The sequence below is a fragment of the Myxocyprinus asiaticus genome, chromosome 48, assembly GCF_019703515.2.
Source record: "Myxocyprinus asiaticus isolate MX2 ecotype Aquarium Trade chromosome 48, UBuf_Myxa_2, whole genome shotgun sequence".
NCBI classification, from domain to species: domain Eukaryota; kingdom Metazoa; phylum Chordata; class Actinopteri; order Cypriniformes; family Catostomidae; genus Myxocyprinus; species Myxocyprinus asiaticus.
This window is the reverse complement of record NC_059391.1, coordinates 1,794,881-1,809,500: the sequence shown is the minus strand read 5'-3', so window position 1 is coordinate 1,809,500 and position 14,620 is coordinate 1,794,881. Positions and strand designations below refer to the sequence as shown.

The 14,620-nt window shown below is 39.7% G+C and overlaps 1 protein-coding gene across 1 annotated transcript; it reads right to left on the bottom strand.

Annotated features, from left to right (window-relative positions):
- Positions 1 to 8,064: 8,064 nt before the first annotated feature.
- On the bottom strand, positions 8,065 to 8,643 carry LOC127437264 (histone H2B-like). Its single transcript, XM_051692086.1, has 2 exons — positions 8,312 to 8,643; positions 8,065 to 8,107 (listed from the first exon to the last, which is right to left on the bottom strand). Exons 1-2 carry the CDS (start codon positions 8,641 to 8,643, stop codon positions 8,065 to 8,067), a joined length of 375 nt encoding a protein of 124 aa, XP_051548046.1.
- Positions 8,644 to 14,620: the final 5,977 nt, after the last annotated feature.

The window sequence follows — 14,620 nt, the reverse complement described above, 5'->3', positions numbered from 1 at the left end:
CACTACATCGACACAATGTCTCGTTCCCTCCATCAGGAAATGGAGGTTACGCAAGTAACCAGGACGTTTCTTTATCTGGATCACACCGACTACAATTTGGATGATGTCCAAATAATCGATAAAGCCAATATCTTGGAACGTTTTTAGTTCTTGGGATGACTTTTCTAGCTTTTTTCACACTTTTTTCATCATTCAATTCACAAAATTAATACACTTGTTTCTCTATACCACAGGGCTCATGCAAGAAAAAAAACACTTACATGGGTATAAACCAGCACACTCAACCACACACTCACAGTTAGATATCACACACATACAACTTAGCACAGCGCAGTCAGCATAAGCGCAGCACGGTTAATATGAGCACAGCACAGCCAACTCAGCTCAAAAACAATGCAGTCAATTTTATAAACAACCCAACACAGCCAATATATATATACAAACTATTCAACAGATATTTACACTATTCAGCCCGGGCTTATAAATAATGTTAAATACTAGAACTGTCAATACCCCTCTTGGGCAAAACCTGCCAATTCAGCCCTTAATGCAGTGCTATTTTGAGATCAATGCCAACCATCAAATTGTGGGCTCATTGCTCTTAGCCAATTCAAAGGTCACCATTCAAAATGGGCTCCTTATCCCTACTGGTGTCACTACAGAAAACGGTATCTGCAGGATTTCAATGCACCCCTCATGGGTGAACAGGTTTCTTGCATTCAGCCCACTTCTTCCTAGAAGTGCAGTATCCACAGTATTTTGCACGCTTCAACTTATTTACAACATTTATTTACATTTGCATGCACATTTTTTTAGATCTGGAACCCAGTTTTCTATTTTATTCAATTAATCATTCAATTCGGCAGTTCGGGACTGGTGAGGCTCTTAGAGTTACCACAACCCAGGCCTAACTTACAGCAGACAACACAAAACACCATTAAACAAAATTGCTTACCTCAGTGATTTTGTGTAGTCCGTGCCAGCAAGCCTATAGTGGCTCTCCTGCTCTCTTAGCCCCTTTCCAGTCCCTTCGTGGTCACCAATGAATTATGTCGTGGAATATTGAAGTCTCTTTCCTTCTCGGTAAGAAAACTCTCGAAGTCAGGATTTCCAGATGTCAAAGGTTAGGTTTTATTGAGCAAAACAACAAAACCTGAGATGCCAGCTGTTCATCTGACTCCCTCATTCAAAGCTTACATCTTTATACACTTCTGTTATCACACATTACCTCATAAGCACACCTCTCTGGCTATTTTAGCCAATGGCTGTGTTGCTTTTACTTTCTCACTTTCCACAATTATTTCTTAATTTGTTTGGCTTCTCTTTAATGGTGGAATCTTAACAATTAGTTTGTTTTAGAAAAATAACTTTTACATTCCAGCGCGCAACAAGCTACTTTAGTTTTATTTTCAGTCCTACATTTCCGATAGCATAGCCAACATCTCTTAGATGACTCTTCAAATTTAGGGACATGGGCTGTGTGGAGTGATGACGAAGGAGGGACTACATCGATATGCGTGAATATCGATACCTCCCAGCTGATGAGCCAGGTTTTCTGTGAAATCTATCTGGGTTAGTTCACCGGTCTATGCTCATCCCCTGGTGCCGCATTAATGTGTTGCCATTCCTTAAACAATATGAAACTATTGATGATGCCAATGTCTATGAAGTGGAAAAAAGTGTCTCCCACCACTTCTGTGTTTTTTGTAGGATGTCATAAGATTTTATCATTTGGTCTGACCTATCAACACCGCCCATGTTTTTGTTATAATCACTGATGACAGTGGACTGGAGGGCTACTTCTTTTGTCCAGTCACCATAATTTTTTACAAACCTAGTAATTTCGGTTGAGCCATTTGCATTGTGGAAATTGGAGAGGCATGTAACTGCACGCGAGTCCTTCCACTGAATTACAAGTATATTCCCCTCAATCCTACACCCCCTCATATCCCCATGAGCTGTCTTACGTTCCCATCTTTTGATGTCTTTAAATTCTGCGGGAAACAGTTTACGATTCACCCTGCTTGTCCCACAGGCATTAGTTCCCATTTCTAACAACTTAACCATAAGAGCTGGGGACGTGTAAATGTTGTCAAAACAAACATTGTGGCCCTGGTCTTTGAATGGCTGCAGTAATGATTCAACTACTTTGGTGGCCAAGTTAATGACATGCCCATCATGACTACCTGTGTAAACATTAAAGTCAAGAGTATACCTCTAGTCTGATGTTGCAATTACCCATAATTTAAATCCTCACAGAGTAGGCTTGCCCTTCATGTATTGTTTAAATCCTGACTGAGCTTTAGACTTGACCATACGTTCATCTATTGAGAGATTTTGGTTAGGCTGAAAGAGCTGCTGGCATTTTTGTTTGAGGTGGTCCATAAGATAATGCAACTTCCAAAGGCGATCCTGATTATCCACTGTGGTAGGGTCTACAACATGTAGTGCTGCTAAAAGAGCTTTGTAGCAGTCATACAACATAAATCCCCTCGCCCACAAGCCCTGAAGTGACTTGGTTCCCCAGTGACGATGGGAATCAGGCAGAATTGAAAACCCCATGTAAATGAGCAACCCAAGAAATTTGTAAAATTCATCGGGGGTCACTCCCATCCAAGCTCCTTGGTAGCTGGAATATGATGGAAAGTTTAGGACAAGCTCCCACCCCTGATGGTTTGTAAAGCTGCATATCTCAGCAACTACAGCCTGAGTAAAAAACAGCATGAAAAAGTAAATTTCTCACAACATCATATTGGAGGTTGACCGCACAGCCTGACGCATGCTACCTAAGTCAATACCGAATGGACAGCAAGGCTTAAATGGGAGAGGTTTTGGTGCCTGTGAATCGGTGTCAGAGTACAAGGGATAAGAAACAGGGTCAGGGAAGCGTTTACACTTTCTAGCTGACTTGGGACCTGAGTGAAAATGGCTAGCCATACCCAAAATAATAAGCGTAATAGTGTTAGTGTTACTGTGAGTGTCATATGAGAAATAGAAACAAAAAATACATACACATTCATACATACCCAGTTGATGGTCTTGGCTGGGGATCAGGTTCAATCTCATCCTCCATCTCCTCGTGGTCTGGGTCTTCCTGCAGTACTTCCTGGCCCAGCAGATCTTCCTCATGTGTGCTCATGCTCTCATGAGCCATGTCCTCATCTGCTATGAACCTAAGCTCATCAGCAGTCAGCTGCCTCCTCTTGAGGGTGCTGAGCAGGGAGCCATAGTCCCTATCCATCACTACAACAGAAAAAAAAGTACAACAATTGGTAGCCAGCAGTGTGTTCTTCACAAATTCATACACTGAATAGTCACCAAAGGCTTGCAGACTAAGCAGAATGTCCAACTGCAGACAGCCCTCTCACACTTTCCTGGAAGCTACTCAAAATCTAAAATCATGTCTGTGTGATGGATGGGTAAGGCTATCTGCTAAATTATAGAAAGATATCTACCATTTTTTTTATTACATGGGGAAATCAACAAGCTAGATAACTTATCTAACTAGCAGGCCAGTTTCCAGGCAGGTCTGAACAGTGTAAAAAAAAAAAAGGTCTGAACAGCATCTGCTCTCTGTCTCACATTACTTCAGGCGAATTTTTCACAAGCAAAGAAATTGGCAAAAAAAGTAATTGATATTTAGTTAAAAATGTACATAGTATTGCTAGCTAATGTTTATTTACCAAGTTTCACAGAAATTTGCTTAAAAATAGAGGCTAGCTGCCTGTCCGATGAATGCCGACGGTCATGTAATTTTTTCCAGAAATAACTAGCGTTACTCCTATAAATAAATGCTTCGTAACTAAAACATTTTGACTTTTCAATGTATTGACAACACATGTTAAATAACTTGTCTTACCTCAAAAGATCACTGCAGTTTTCAATTTGAAGCAGTAAGTCCAACACTGGAGGTAATCTCCCGGTGTATCCTCTCTGGCTCCGCTCAGGCAAATGGAGGATGACGGTGATGAAGATACATTTATTATTCACGCCCAGTAACCCCTTAACCAATCATATGTGCTTTTAGTCATGAGTATCTGGCATTTTTCAGAAATAAAATCGGTGATTGGACAGCGAAAATACTGAGACAGCAACCATGGGAATAATTGTTCCCAAATTTGAACGCTCCGGCTGGTAAGGGTTAAAGTTTTAAATTAATTACAAATACAGCTACTAGTAAAGATGAACAAAACCTTCACATTTTCTTCCTCACTGATTATAATCATTATTTTCATTACTGATGCTTCAACAAACACATGCAAGTTCATGCTCAACACTCTGATCTCTTTTAGATCAAAGCTGGTTACAAGCTCTTTCAGGGTTGCTGCACACTTTGTAAAATAAAATTTAAGACTTTTTAAGACCTTTTTAAGACACGAACAAAGAAAAATTTATACCATTTTTGCACAGCAGAACAAACAGCCATTAACACAGGTTTAACATATATAACCATTTTTATTCAATAAAATTTATAACATCAAAATAGATACATCTCAGCATTATATTTCTTGTAGCTCAGAAGCCTTTCTCTCAAATTCCTTATCCAAGTTATCTAGCTCCTCTCTCTTCTCCTTGTAGCGTCTTCTCAGTGTGTTAGACTTTGTAATAAGTTGTCATCTTTGTCCCTGTCATACACTCAGCTTTTTCTGCAAAGCTGTCTGCATCTTTTTCTAGGGTCTCACATACACTAAGGATGTTTTTTCTTTTCTTCCGTAGAACTTCAAGTTCATCTTCAGCCATTTTTCTTTTGGTGATCTGCTCATCCTTTGTCTTTTTCCTTTTTTCCCTCATCTAGGTGCATTCTGTACCTGGTCCGTGCAGTTGCACAGTAGTTTAGTAACTCTTTGTAAGAGGTACCTGGGTCACTGCACCATATGGTCACAGATAAGTCTTTGGGCAACAACTGTTTTCATCCATATTACATGTTTTCACCTCTTTGTTGACTGAGAACCCACATTCAACTGTTGCTTGGCCATGGGAGAGAATCAGTAGCTTTTTCACAAAACCCCACAGCTCGGGTGATGAGGTGCTCATGTGCTGATGCAAAAACATGTTGACTCTGGAGTTTGGTTCTGTGGGACTGCAGTCCTTGGAGCTTGCTGCTCTGGCCTCATTGAAGAAGAATGTCTCAAACTGCTATGCAATCACATCACCTGTATTTAAAAAAGGAAAATCAATATTGGCAGTTGCTTACACATTGGACCTTATTCTAATGCAAAATACTATCCGCATTAAAACTGTTAAGAGCGAAATTCTTTTGGAAACAGTATGCAGACTGTATTGAAAAGTATTTCAAAAGGCAGAATGAGTAGGAATTTCCAAAAATACAATATACAGACTTATACAAAAACAATCTCTCTCAATCATGACCGACTAGAGGTGTGTGGTGGTGTCTGTATCTCCAGAAACCCTGCCCTCTGCCTGTATTTGCTTATTTTGCTTCCAAATGTTTTCTGAATGTTTTTTATACAGTGTGTATGTCACCCCCAGCCAATAACAGCACATAGGGTGTGAGAACGGGACTCTAAAAATTTAGCGACCAGATGCAAGATTGTAAGCAGCGTAATCAGTGCACAATTCTGGTGTTATGAACAAAAGAGGAAGGGCCAGTTTTGAATGCTGTCTTACAAACAGGAAGTGACAAATCCTGCTCATTTTGCCTTAAACTTCAATGAGGTATAATAAATTACCTGCTTTTGTACATGGACTATTTTAAATAGGCAAATACAATAGAGCCTATAAGAAATAATATATACTTTGAATTGTCAAGCAATTTTTTATTCCTAAGTATTCTTTACCAGCTGTTAGACTTGACAACTGCTTATCTTGTACAAACTTCTGGATGAGGCCCTTTATTCTCTGCAAGCACATATCTGGCTCAGAGCACATTCTATTTGGGTCCAGACACGTCATGTTTCGGACCAAGTGGTACCTCAGTGGACATTTATCCATTATCTTCTTGCAGATGTTTGCAAGAGCAGTCCCACAGTCTTTCATGAACTGCAGCTCACTAAGCTCGCCAACTCTACTTTGACTCCCTGATCTTCCCTGGCAAAAGTAGAAACAAGTGATCTGTACAATATATTTGTGAGTATATGAACAAGCTGAATCCTACTGAATAAATTCATAAAGAACCATTTATAACTAATAAGAAAAGTGACTGGCACACCTTCAAGGTAGCTGTGGCTCCCATTCCAATATCCACCTCCTTTGGACTGACCCATAGGCTCTGGCCTGTCACATCAAATCTGACAAGCTTTGACAGAAACAAGAAGGATGTCCCACTGGATGAAGTGTCGGAGAAGGCTCTGAGAAAAGATTTCCATTGAGCGAGTAATATTGTAATTCAATACAGAATTAATGACCTAGTGTCTACAGAGTCCAGTGTGTGTATATACATTCATTAAGCAACATGTAAGCAATATAGCAGATATGACAAACAATGGATGAATATATAAATATATATTTTGAAGCACACAAGATACACAGCAAGTGTACATAACATGATTATGAATGAAAAAAGGGTGTAAGATAATATACATTTATTTAACATGAATATTTACCCTGACAAGATCTTCCAAGTCTTTGCTCAGGAAGGGGATCATGGGAATATCAGTTTGGTACTTGGTGAGAAATGGCTGAAAGTTTATTGAGATGGACATGAAGAAGTGCAGCTTTGGTACAGTTAGGGGATCCATTCGGGCCTCTGCTACAGTGTCATATGAGGATGATCCTGGGTTGGGGAGCTTTTTCATTTTCACCTGGTCCACATAGGTGACAATAGATGGCCAAATTTCAATTGCCCTTTCCACTGCTGGCAAATTTTGCAGCCAGCGATGCATACAAAAAGGCAGGGGAAAATGTGTGGACTTTGTCACTAAACTGAAGTCCTGCCGCCTTGCAGGGTCACAGTGGAAAAGGAAGTGCAGGGCCTTCAGAAGCTTCTCTACTTGACATACTCCAAAACCACCCTTGATAGACTTGTGCATGATGTGAAGACCACAGCTTCCCACAATCTGAATCTGAGCTCCACCAAACTGTTCTCTGTATTCTTGCTGTAAGAGCTGCACAAACTTCCAATTAACACTTGGCCCATCCATTGACACAGAACGCATCTTGCTGAGGCAGAGCTCTTTTGAACTGTCCTACAGAGAAGATACAACAGGAAACACATCAACAACAACAACAACAAAAAACAGGCTAATGGCAGATCATATATTATATCTGGCTGTGTATGCCATTTTATCTCTGCCACAGGTGAATGTTTTTACATGTTCCGAATCGGGAAACATTGCATTGAAAAGTGTTGGATATCGTCGTTTGGCTTGTATGAATGGTGTCGACTTATCGTGTGCAGAACCCACAACACTTCAGCCCTCAGAGTACTAGCCTGTGAAAAACTTGACGAAACACTTGGTTGAACATCGTGATTCAGTCCAACATTACCAGTCTGTGATCCTGCAGGAGTTGATGAAGTAGGTGCCGACATGTACGACTCCATTGACGCCATACTTTATCGAATACCGGCGTAGCGTCGGTGCTTTTCCGATTTCATATGGGACTCCACTGCTTTAATTCCCATTGTCCCAAGTTTGAAGGTTTTTTTTGGCCTCAAACTTGTTGCCTCAAACTTGTTGCTCACACCAGCTAAGCATTCTCTATACTTCACATCTTGAAGCCAAATCGCATTGAACTTACATTTACCCATTTTCTTCTCCCTCTCTCTTCCTTTCACGTGCAGGAGTCAATACATAATACGCTGTCATAAATGCCGCAAATTGTCACATGAACAAGCAAATCCACGAATAATAAAAATCATATAATGCTAATTAGATCGTTTTAATTTGGTAAAGTATTTAGATATGTCTAAGTCAAAGTGTCATCTAAAATTTAAGACCTCTCATAAGTAAAAATACGACTTTTTAAGACTGTTTATGACCTTACATTTTAAAAATCATATTTAATACTTTTTATTACTTTTTAAGGATCCGCGGGAACCCTGTTTTTATCCAAGAACATGGGTGGCTCTTAAAAGAGCCTTTGGGGGTAGCTTTAGATGACACTTTACTTGGAGCTGGTGTACTTGGTGAGGCCTTTGTGCCCTCGCACACAGCGTGTGTAGCAGCCAATAATGTAATAACTACCTTTAATGTAATAACTGCCAATAACGTAATACATTTTCCATTCTTAATGTAATAAAAGTGATTGGCTGGCTATTACATTATTGGCTGGGTTAATAAATTTTTTTTTTTTTAAATGTATTACATTATTGGCAGTTATTACATTAACGGTAGTTATTACATTATTAGCTGCTACAGCGTGTTTGGCCAGTTCACCGGGCAGCAGCAGACACACGGCGGTCTGGATCTCTCTTGATGAGATGGTGGATTGCTTGTTATGATGAGCAAGACGAGACGCTTCACTGGCGATGCTCTCAGAGATGTCGTTAACGAAAGAGTTAATGATCCCCATGGCCTTAGAAGAGATACCGGTGTCGGGATGAACCTGCTTCAGGACTTTGTACACGTAGATAGCATAGCTCTCCTTCCTTGACCCCTTGCGCTTCTTTCCGCCCTTGCTGGCGGTCTTGGTGATGGCCTTCTTGGATCCCTTCTTCGGTGCGGACTTAGCTGGCTCAGGCATGATGTTCGGTTGAATGAATTTCACATTATAAAAAAGGATAGGCGACGAACAGAAGTATTTTTCCCTCCTCTATGCTAATTTTACAAGGAAATGATATGCACCCTCTGTTGGTGTGTGTTCTTGTGCCACACCCATTACATGATTTTATTGGACAGCTACAAGTGTGAAGGGCTTAAAGACACCCAATCAAAGGCTTGCAAATGATAGTCCCACCTCTTGTTTGAAAAGTACCATCCCCCACACAATTCAGTTTCCTTTATTTAGTTCTCCCACTAATTGTTTTTAATTATTATTTAATTTTGTAATATTAGGAAAGAGGGGAAAAAGTGGTTCTTAAGAAATATTGAGCACATATTTTTGTACCACACTGCGAGCACTTACATTGATTCATAGCCACACACAAAAAAAAAACAAAAAAACAAACAAAACAAAAACAAAAAACACCTTTAACTACCAAACCCCAGATATACTGGACTAATTTTCAAAGATGTATTTTATCTCCTTTCTACTCTCCTTTCTCTCTCTCTCTCTCTCTCTCTCTCTCTCTCTCTCTCTCAAATCTGCTTGCAGTTTTGGTACTATTCTGGACTGGATTTCCTAAAAGCAACGTATAGTATATTTTTCTATATCATAGTGTATTTTTATGTCAAACATAGAAAAGTACTAATCTAGAATAGCCTGGACTTTGTGTGACCCAGGAGAGAGCATATGAGGTTATTAAAAGTGTTTATGCTGCAAGAAACACACAGTGCACTCAGCTGTAGCAGAGACAATGGTACCAAGATACGAGAAAGCACTGCGAAACACAGCTAAGTTAAAGATTAACACAGCCAATGGTCAAAGTGACCATACTATGCTCAAGACTGTTATATTTTATTTACTCACAATATATACTTTTATAATAAATTAATTTAAATGGTTATTTTTTAAAAATGGACTAAAAGCCAGGTTTCCACCATTAAAAAGAAGTCAGAGGCTCTGTAAAATGAAGGTGGCGGAAGGTATCCATTGACTACAAAAAATAATAAAGGGCGTAGCCATGAGGTAATACCAGATAAGAAACTGTATAAAATATGAGGGTCTGGACCAAGGGATTCAGATCTCAGCTGACATCTCGGGTTTGTTGGTCTGCTCAATAAACTCTAACCTTTGACACCTGGAACTCCTGACTTCGAGAGTTTTCTTACTGAGAGGGAAGAAAATGTTTTCCAATCTCCATGACATAAAATTGGCGACCATGAAAGGACTGGCACAGGGCCAGGGGAGCCGCTGCGGGCTTGCTTGCACTGACTGAACAAAATCACTCAGGTAAGCAATTTTGCTTAAAATGGTGTTTTTGTGTAGTCTGTTGTAAGGTTTGGCCCAAAGTCTGGTAACTCTAAAAAAGGCCTCTCCAGTCTCAAACTTAATTAAATGACTAATTGGATAAAATAGAGAACTGGGTTCCAGGTTTCAAAAACTGAGCATGCAAATGTAAATAAGTATTGTAAATAAGTTGAAGTGCACAAAACTTTGTGGATACCGCACTCAGTGGTGCCCCAGTGAGGCAAGGGAGCCTGTTTAGAACAGTGGCCCTTGAACTGTCAGAGAAGCAGTGAGCCCACAAATTGATGGTTGGCACTGCTTGTCAAAATAGCACCACTGGATGGGCTGGATTGGCAAATTTGAAAACCCTATGGATACCGCATTCCTAGGCAGGAATGGGCTGAATTGATAGGTCACGCAAAGAAGGCGTGTACACCTAGAGATTGGTGTAGTGAAACCCTGCGGATACCGCTATCTGTAGTGACACCAGTAAGGATGAAGGAGCCCATTTTGAACGATGACCTTTAAACTGGCTGAGAAACAATGAGCCCACGATTTGATGGTTGGCATTGTTCTCAAAATTGCATTGCAGTTTAAGGCTGAAATTGGCAGGTTGCCCGGTTAGAAGAGTGTAAATATTTGTTTGTCTGGTTTGTCTATACATGTATGTGTTGGCTGTGTTGAGTTGTTTGCAAAACTAGCTGTATTGTTTGTATTAACTGTGCTTATGCTGGCTGCAATGTGTTATCCTTTATGTGTATGAGATTAGACTGTGAGTGTGCTGATATATGTCCATGTAACTGTTTTTTTCTCATGAGAACTGTGCTGTAAAGAAACGTGTATATTAGGCTTAGTATTTGATAGTTATAAAATGAATGATGAAAAAAGTGTGAAAGAAGTTAGAAAAATCATTCCAAAAACTAAAAATGTTCCAAGATATTGGCTTTGTCGATTATATGGACATCATTCAAATTGTAGTTGGTGTGATCCAGATAAAGAAACACAATTGTTATTAAAGAAACGAAATTGAAATAAGAAAAAGCACCTGTTTTCTCTCTCTCTCTCTCTCTCTCTCTCTTCCCCTCTCATGCGGCGAGACTGAGAACTGCTAAGCTGATTGTGTGCTGTGGAGACCTGCAACTAAGCAAATTGAGAGAGTGAGAAAGGAGGGGCTGTGAGCAGACAGAGAAACACAGTGAGACACAGAGAAGATTTTTTCTCTGTTTTACTCCTAACTGAAATCTAACGTGGACTCAGGCCGTTGCCGAATTTGAAAAGATACGTTCAGCAAGACTAGCTGAAACGGAAAAAGAAATAGAATTAGAAAGAATATTAATGGAAACACAGGGAATTAGTAATCATTTCTGGAAACAATTTGAATATGTAGATCATTAAGGCCAGATAAAGGAATTGACAGAACAAAAGAAAAAAGAGTTTATGAATAAATTGACTACAATCACAAACTTGAAGGAAATAGAACAGGAATGGCCATGTGTGGACTGGAAAGCCATAGTAAATGAACATTTGACCTTTGAGCCATTGGTACAATTGGATGGACTTTATATGCTGAGTCCTACTCAATTAGGGCAATAAGTATCATCAGCAGAAATACCCATTGGCCCAGTGTATGTGCCATATGTCAAAAGGAATTCAAGGAACCGATAGCCAAGGGGAACAGTAGGAGTAACAATCCTAAGAAATAGCTACCTTATGATAAGCGCAGACATACGACCAGTGCAGTGGAAAAGTAAGGTGTTATTTAATGGAGAAAGTAGTGGAGAAATAACACAAATTTACACGACAAATGGGACTGTAGGAAAGGTGGAGGTAGCAATTGTTTTGAGCAGAGACCCAGGACGGATGCGACAGCTGTGGGTGGAAGTATATGGGTGTTAAAATAAAAAGAAGTAACAGATTTCGTAATCAAACACTGTAAATAATGAGTGATTTTTATAGAATTAAAAGAGGGCAAGGGAGAAAGAGAGGAAAGCAAGGAAGGGGAATTTTAAACAAAGAAGAAAGGGAAGTTCTCATTAACTTCCTTGAATCTTTTCATTTAGAATATTGTGATAGAAGTGAATTAAATGTTTCTGTAGTTTTATGGGGAGGGTGTCAAGTAGAATTAACCACATCTCTCACTTTATTGCATTGGGCAGGAGGAATAGCTGCCACAGGCCACTGGTTTGCTGAGGATGAGCTTTGGAGTGTTGACATAATTAGCATAGGAGGAGACATTATCTGGATGCAGAACAATTCACATTGGTTAGGAGCAGAGGAATTGCCTGTAAAACCATTAACCAGAAAACAAATAAATGCTGTTCTGAAATATCTGAGAAAGACTAACAAAATACTTTAGAAATTGTAACAAGTCCTTAACCCAGCAAAAGTCCAGGGGAAGTCAGGGGTCGGATACTTTTAGTGATCCTCATCTGACCAGCCTGGTGAAGACTAGTTAAGGATAGACACAAGCTGGGGTTAGAGAGGTACATTAAAATATAACATACACTGTGATAATAATTTTAAGCAACAATGACATCAACACCAATAGAGCAGATGTGCTCAATGTATCCAATATGTAAAGACATCATAAAGGAACGTTCTAACAAATGGGAAAAAAGAATAAAAAGCTTAAAACCCAAAATGGCCAGCAGAGGGAACATTTGATGTGGCAATGTGTAGAGAAATTGAGGCATTAACAAAAAATCACAAAGCCAAAAACAAGAGCAGAAAAATGGAAGACAAGAGAGAAAAAACAAGAGGTATTGAATTTATTAAAAAATCATGGGATAAAATTATTAAAAGCTGAAAGACAGGTGAAAAGATTATTGGATGATAAAATTTAAGAAAAAAAAAACAGAGAGACCACCTCCCTGTGTACCACCTCTTGACCAACTTGCAAAACAAATGCATGCCATATCAGGAACAGTAGAGATAAAAGGGAATATAGACATAAAAGATGAAAATGAAGGCAGGGATAGTGAAGGGGTAGGTATGAGAGAGGAAACAGAAAATTTAACATCAGGAGGTGTGGAAATTATGAATGCCTATCAGGATGTGACATCAGCACTAGAAAAGATGAGAAAAATACAAGACGAAGATCAGGATGTCACAAATACAAGAACTGAGAAATGAAGAAAAAGAATGGGAAGAAAGGCCACAGGCAAAAATTACACCCAAAAGATATTTAACAAAAATGCTGAAGGAACTAGAGCAAGAAATAATGGAGACTGAAGAACAAGTATCAAGAGAGAAACAAGCAAGGAGAAGAGACCTCACAAAACGCAAACTCTTAACTCCAAGAGCACATTCAAACAGCCCTAAAAGCAAATATAAATATGTTACAGGCAACCTGGTCCTTGAAGTCATTCCAAAAGAAAAGCCATGCTGGAAAAAGCGGCCCACAAAGAAGATTGATAAGAACAACAAGCATGCATCTACCAAGTGAGTGCCCAAGCAATGAGCATCTAACCAATGAATTTTTAAACAGAGTGGGTCTATCTGATGAGCAATCAAGAGATATGGACATGTCTGATGAAGATTCAGCCATATGCATCATCCCAGAAGATATCCAAGTGATATGCAACTACACAGTGAGGAACTGCAACAATATTCCATGAGTGACTCAGAAATGGCCAGTAAATATCTGAAAAAACAGTGTCCAATTTGAATCAAAGGCACACAGGCACAGTATGTGCCATGGGCCAGTCAGGACCTTGATGGACTGATAGCCCGCCTCCCAGACATTCATGAGAGGGCTGGAAAATGGATCAGAATGGTTGAGGAAATGATGGGAAAACTCCTTGCTATTGGCAACATTAAAGCGTTACTTGCCAAATGTCTAGGGGGATCCAAGATGAATGAGATCCTTCAAAAAAATCCAACTAAGAGGAGCAATTGATAATACAAGAATGGATGGAGTTGCATTTGACAGATATCGCACTGACATGTGGGAAGAATTGAGAAAAGAATACCCAACACACATGGACCCAAGATCCCCGAGAGGAGAACCAATAGATGAAGCAGAAAATCCTACTACTTACATTCAAAGACAACTGAGAAGATGGAAACAAGAGTCAGAATCAAATCCAGAAGCAGATCCAGTGATGACTACGTTATTCAGAACAGCCATAGTGGATGCTATGCCACCCCCAGTGAAGGAAAAACTGGAAGATGTAGTTGGATTGAACTCCAAAACACACAGGGAGTTCTGTGAACATGTGACTCATGCTGTGGAACAACACAGGAAGAATGAGTCAAGATTGAAACACCAAGAAAGAGAACTACAGAGAAAGCTGACACAACTACAGCTTGAAGAACTAACTGGAAAAAAGAAGAAGATTCAAGCTGCAGTAAAAGAAAAAGAAGAACAATCAGTAGTAATGGCTCCTATAAATGTGCCTGCACCTGCCGCCCAGTCTGTATTGGTACCACCTGTACCTGTTGTCCAGAAAACAATGTCACCAGCTGGAAATGCATCACAGCCACCAGCACCAATTATAATCTACGTAAAACCAGAACAACCAAATAACGGAAACTGGAACAGACCTCAACAAGGAGGAAGAGGAAGATTTAGACAGAACAGTAGCCCTAGAAATAATGGCCCACCAGAAATATGTTGGGGATGCAATCAGCCTGGATACAACAGAAGAAATTGCCATATTAATCCATGGCA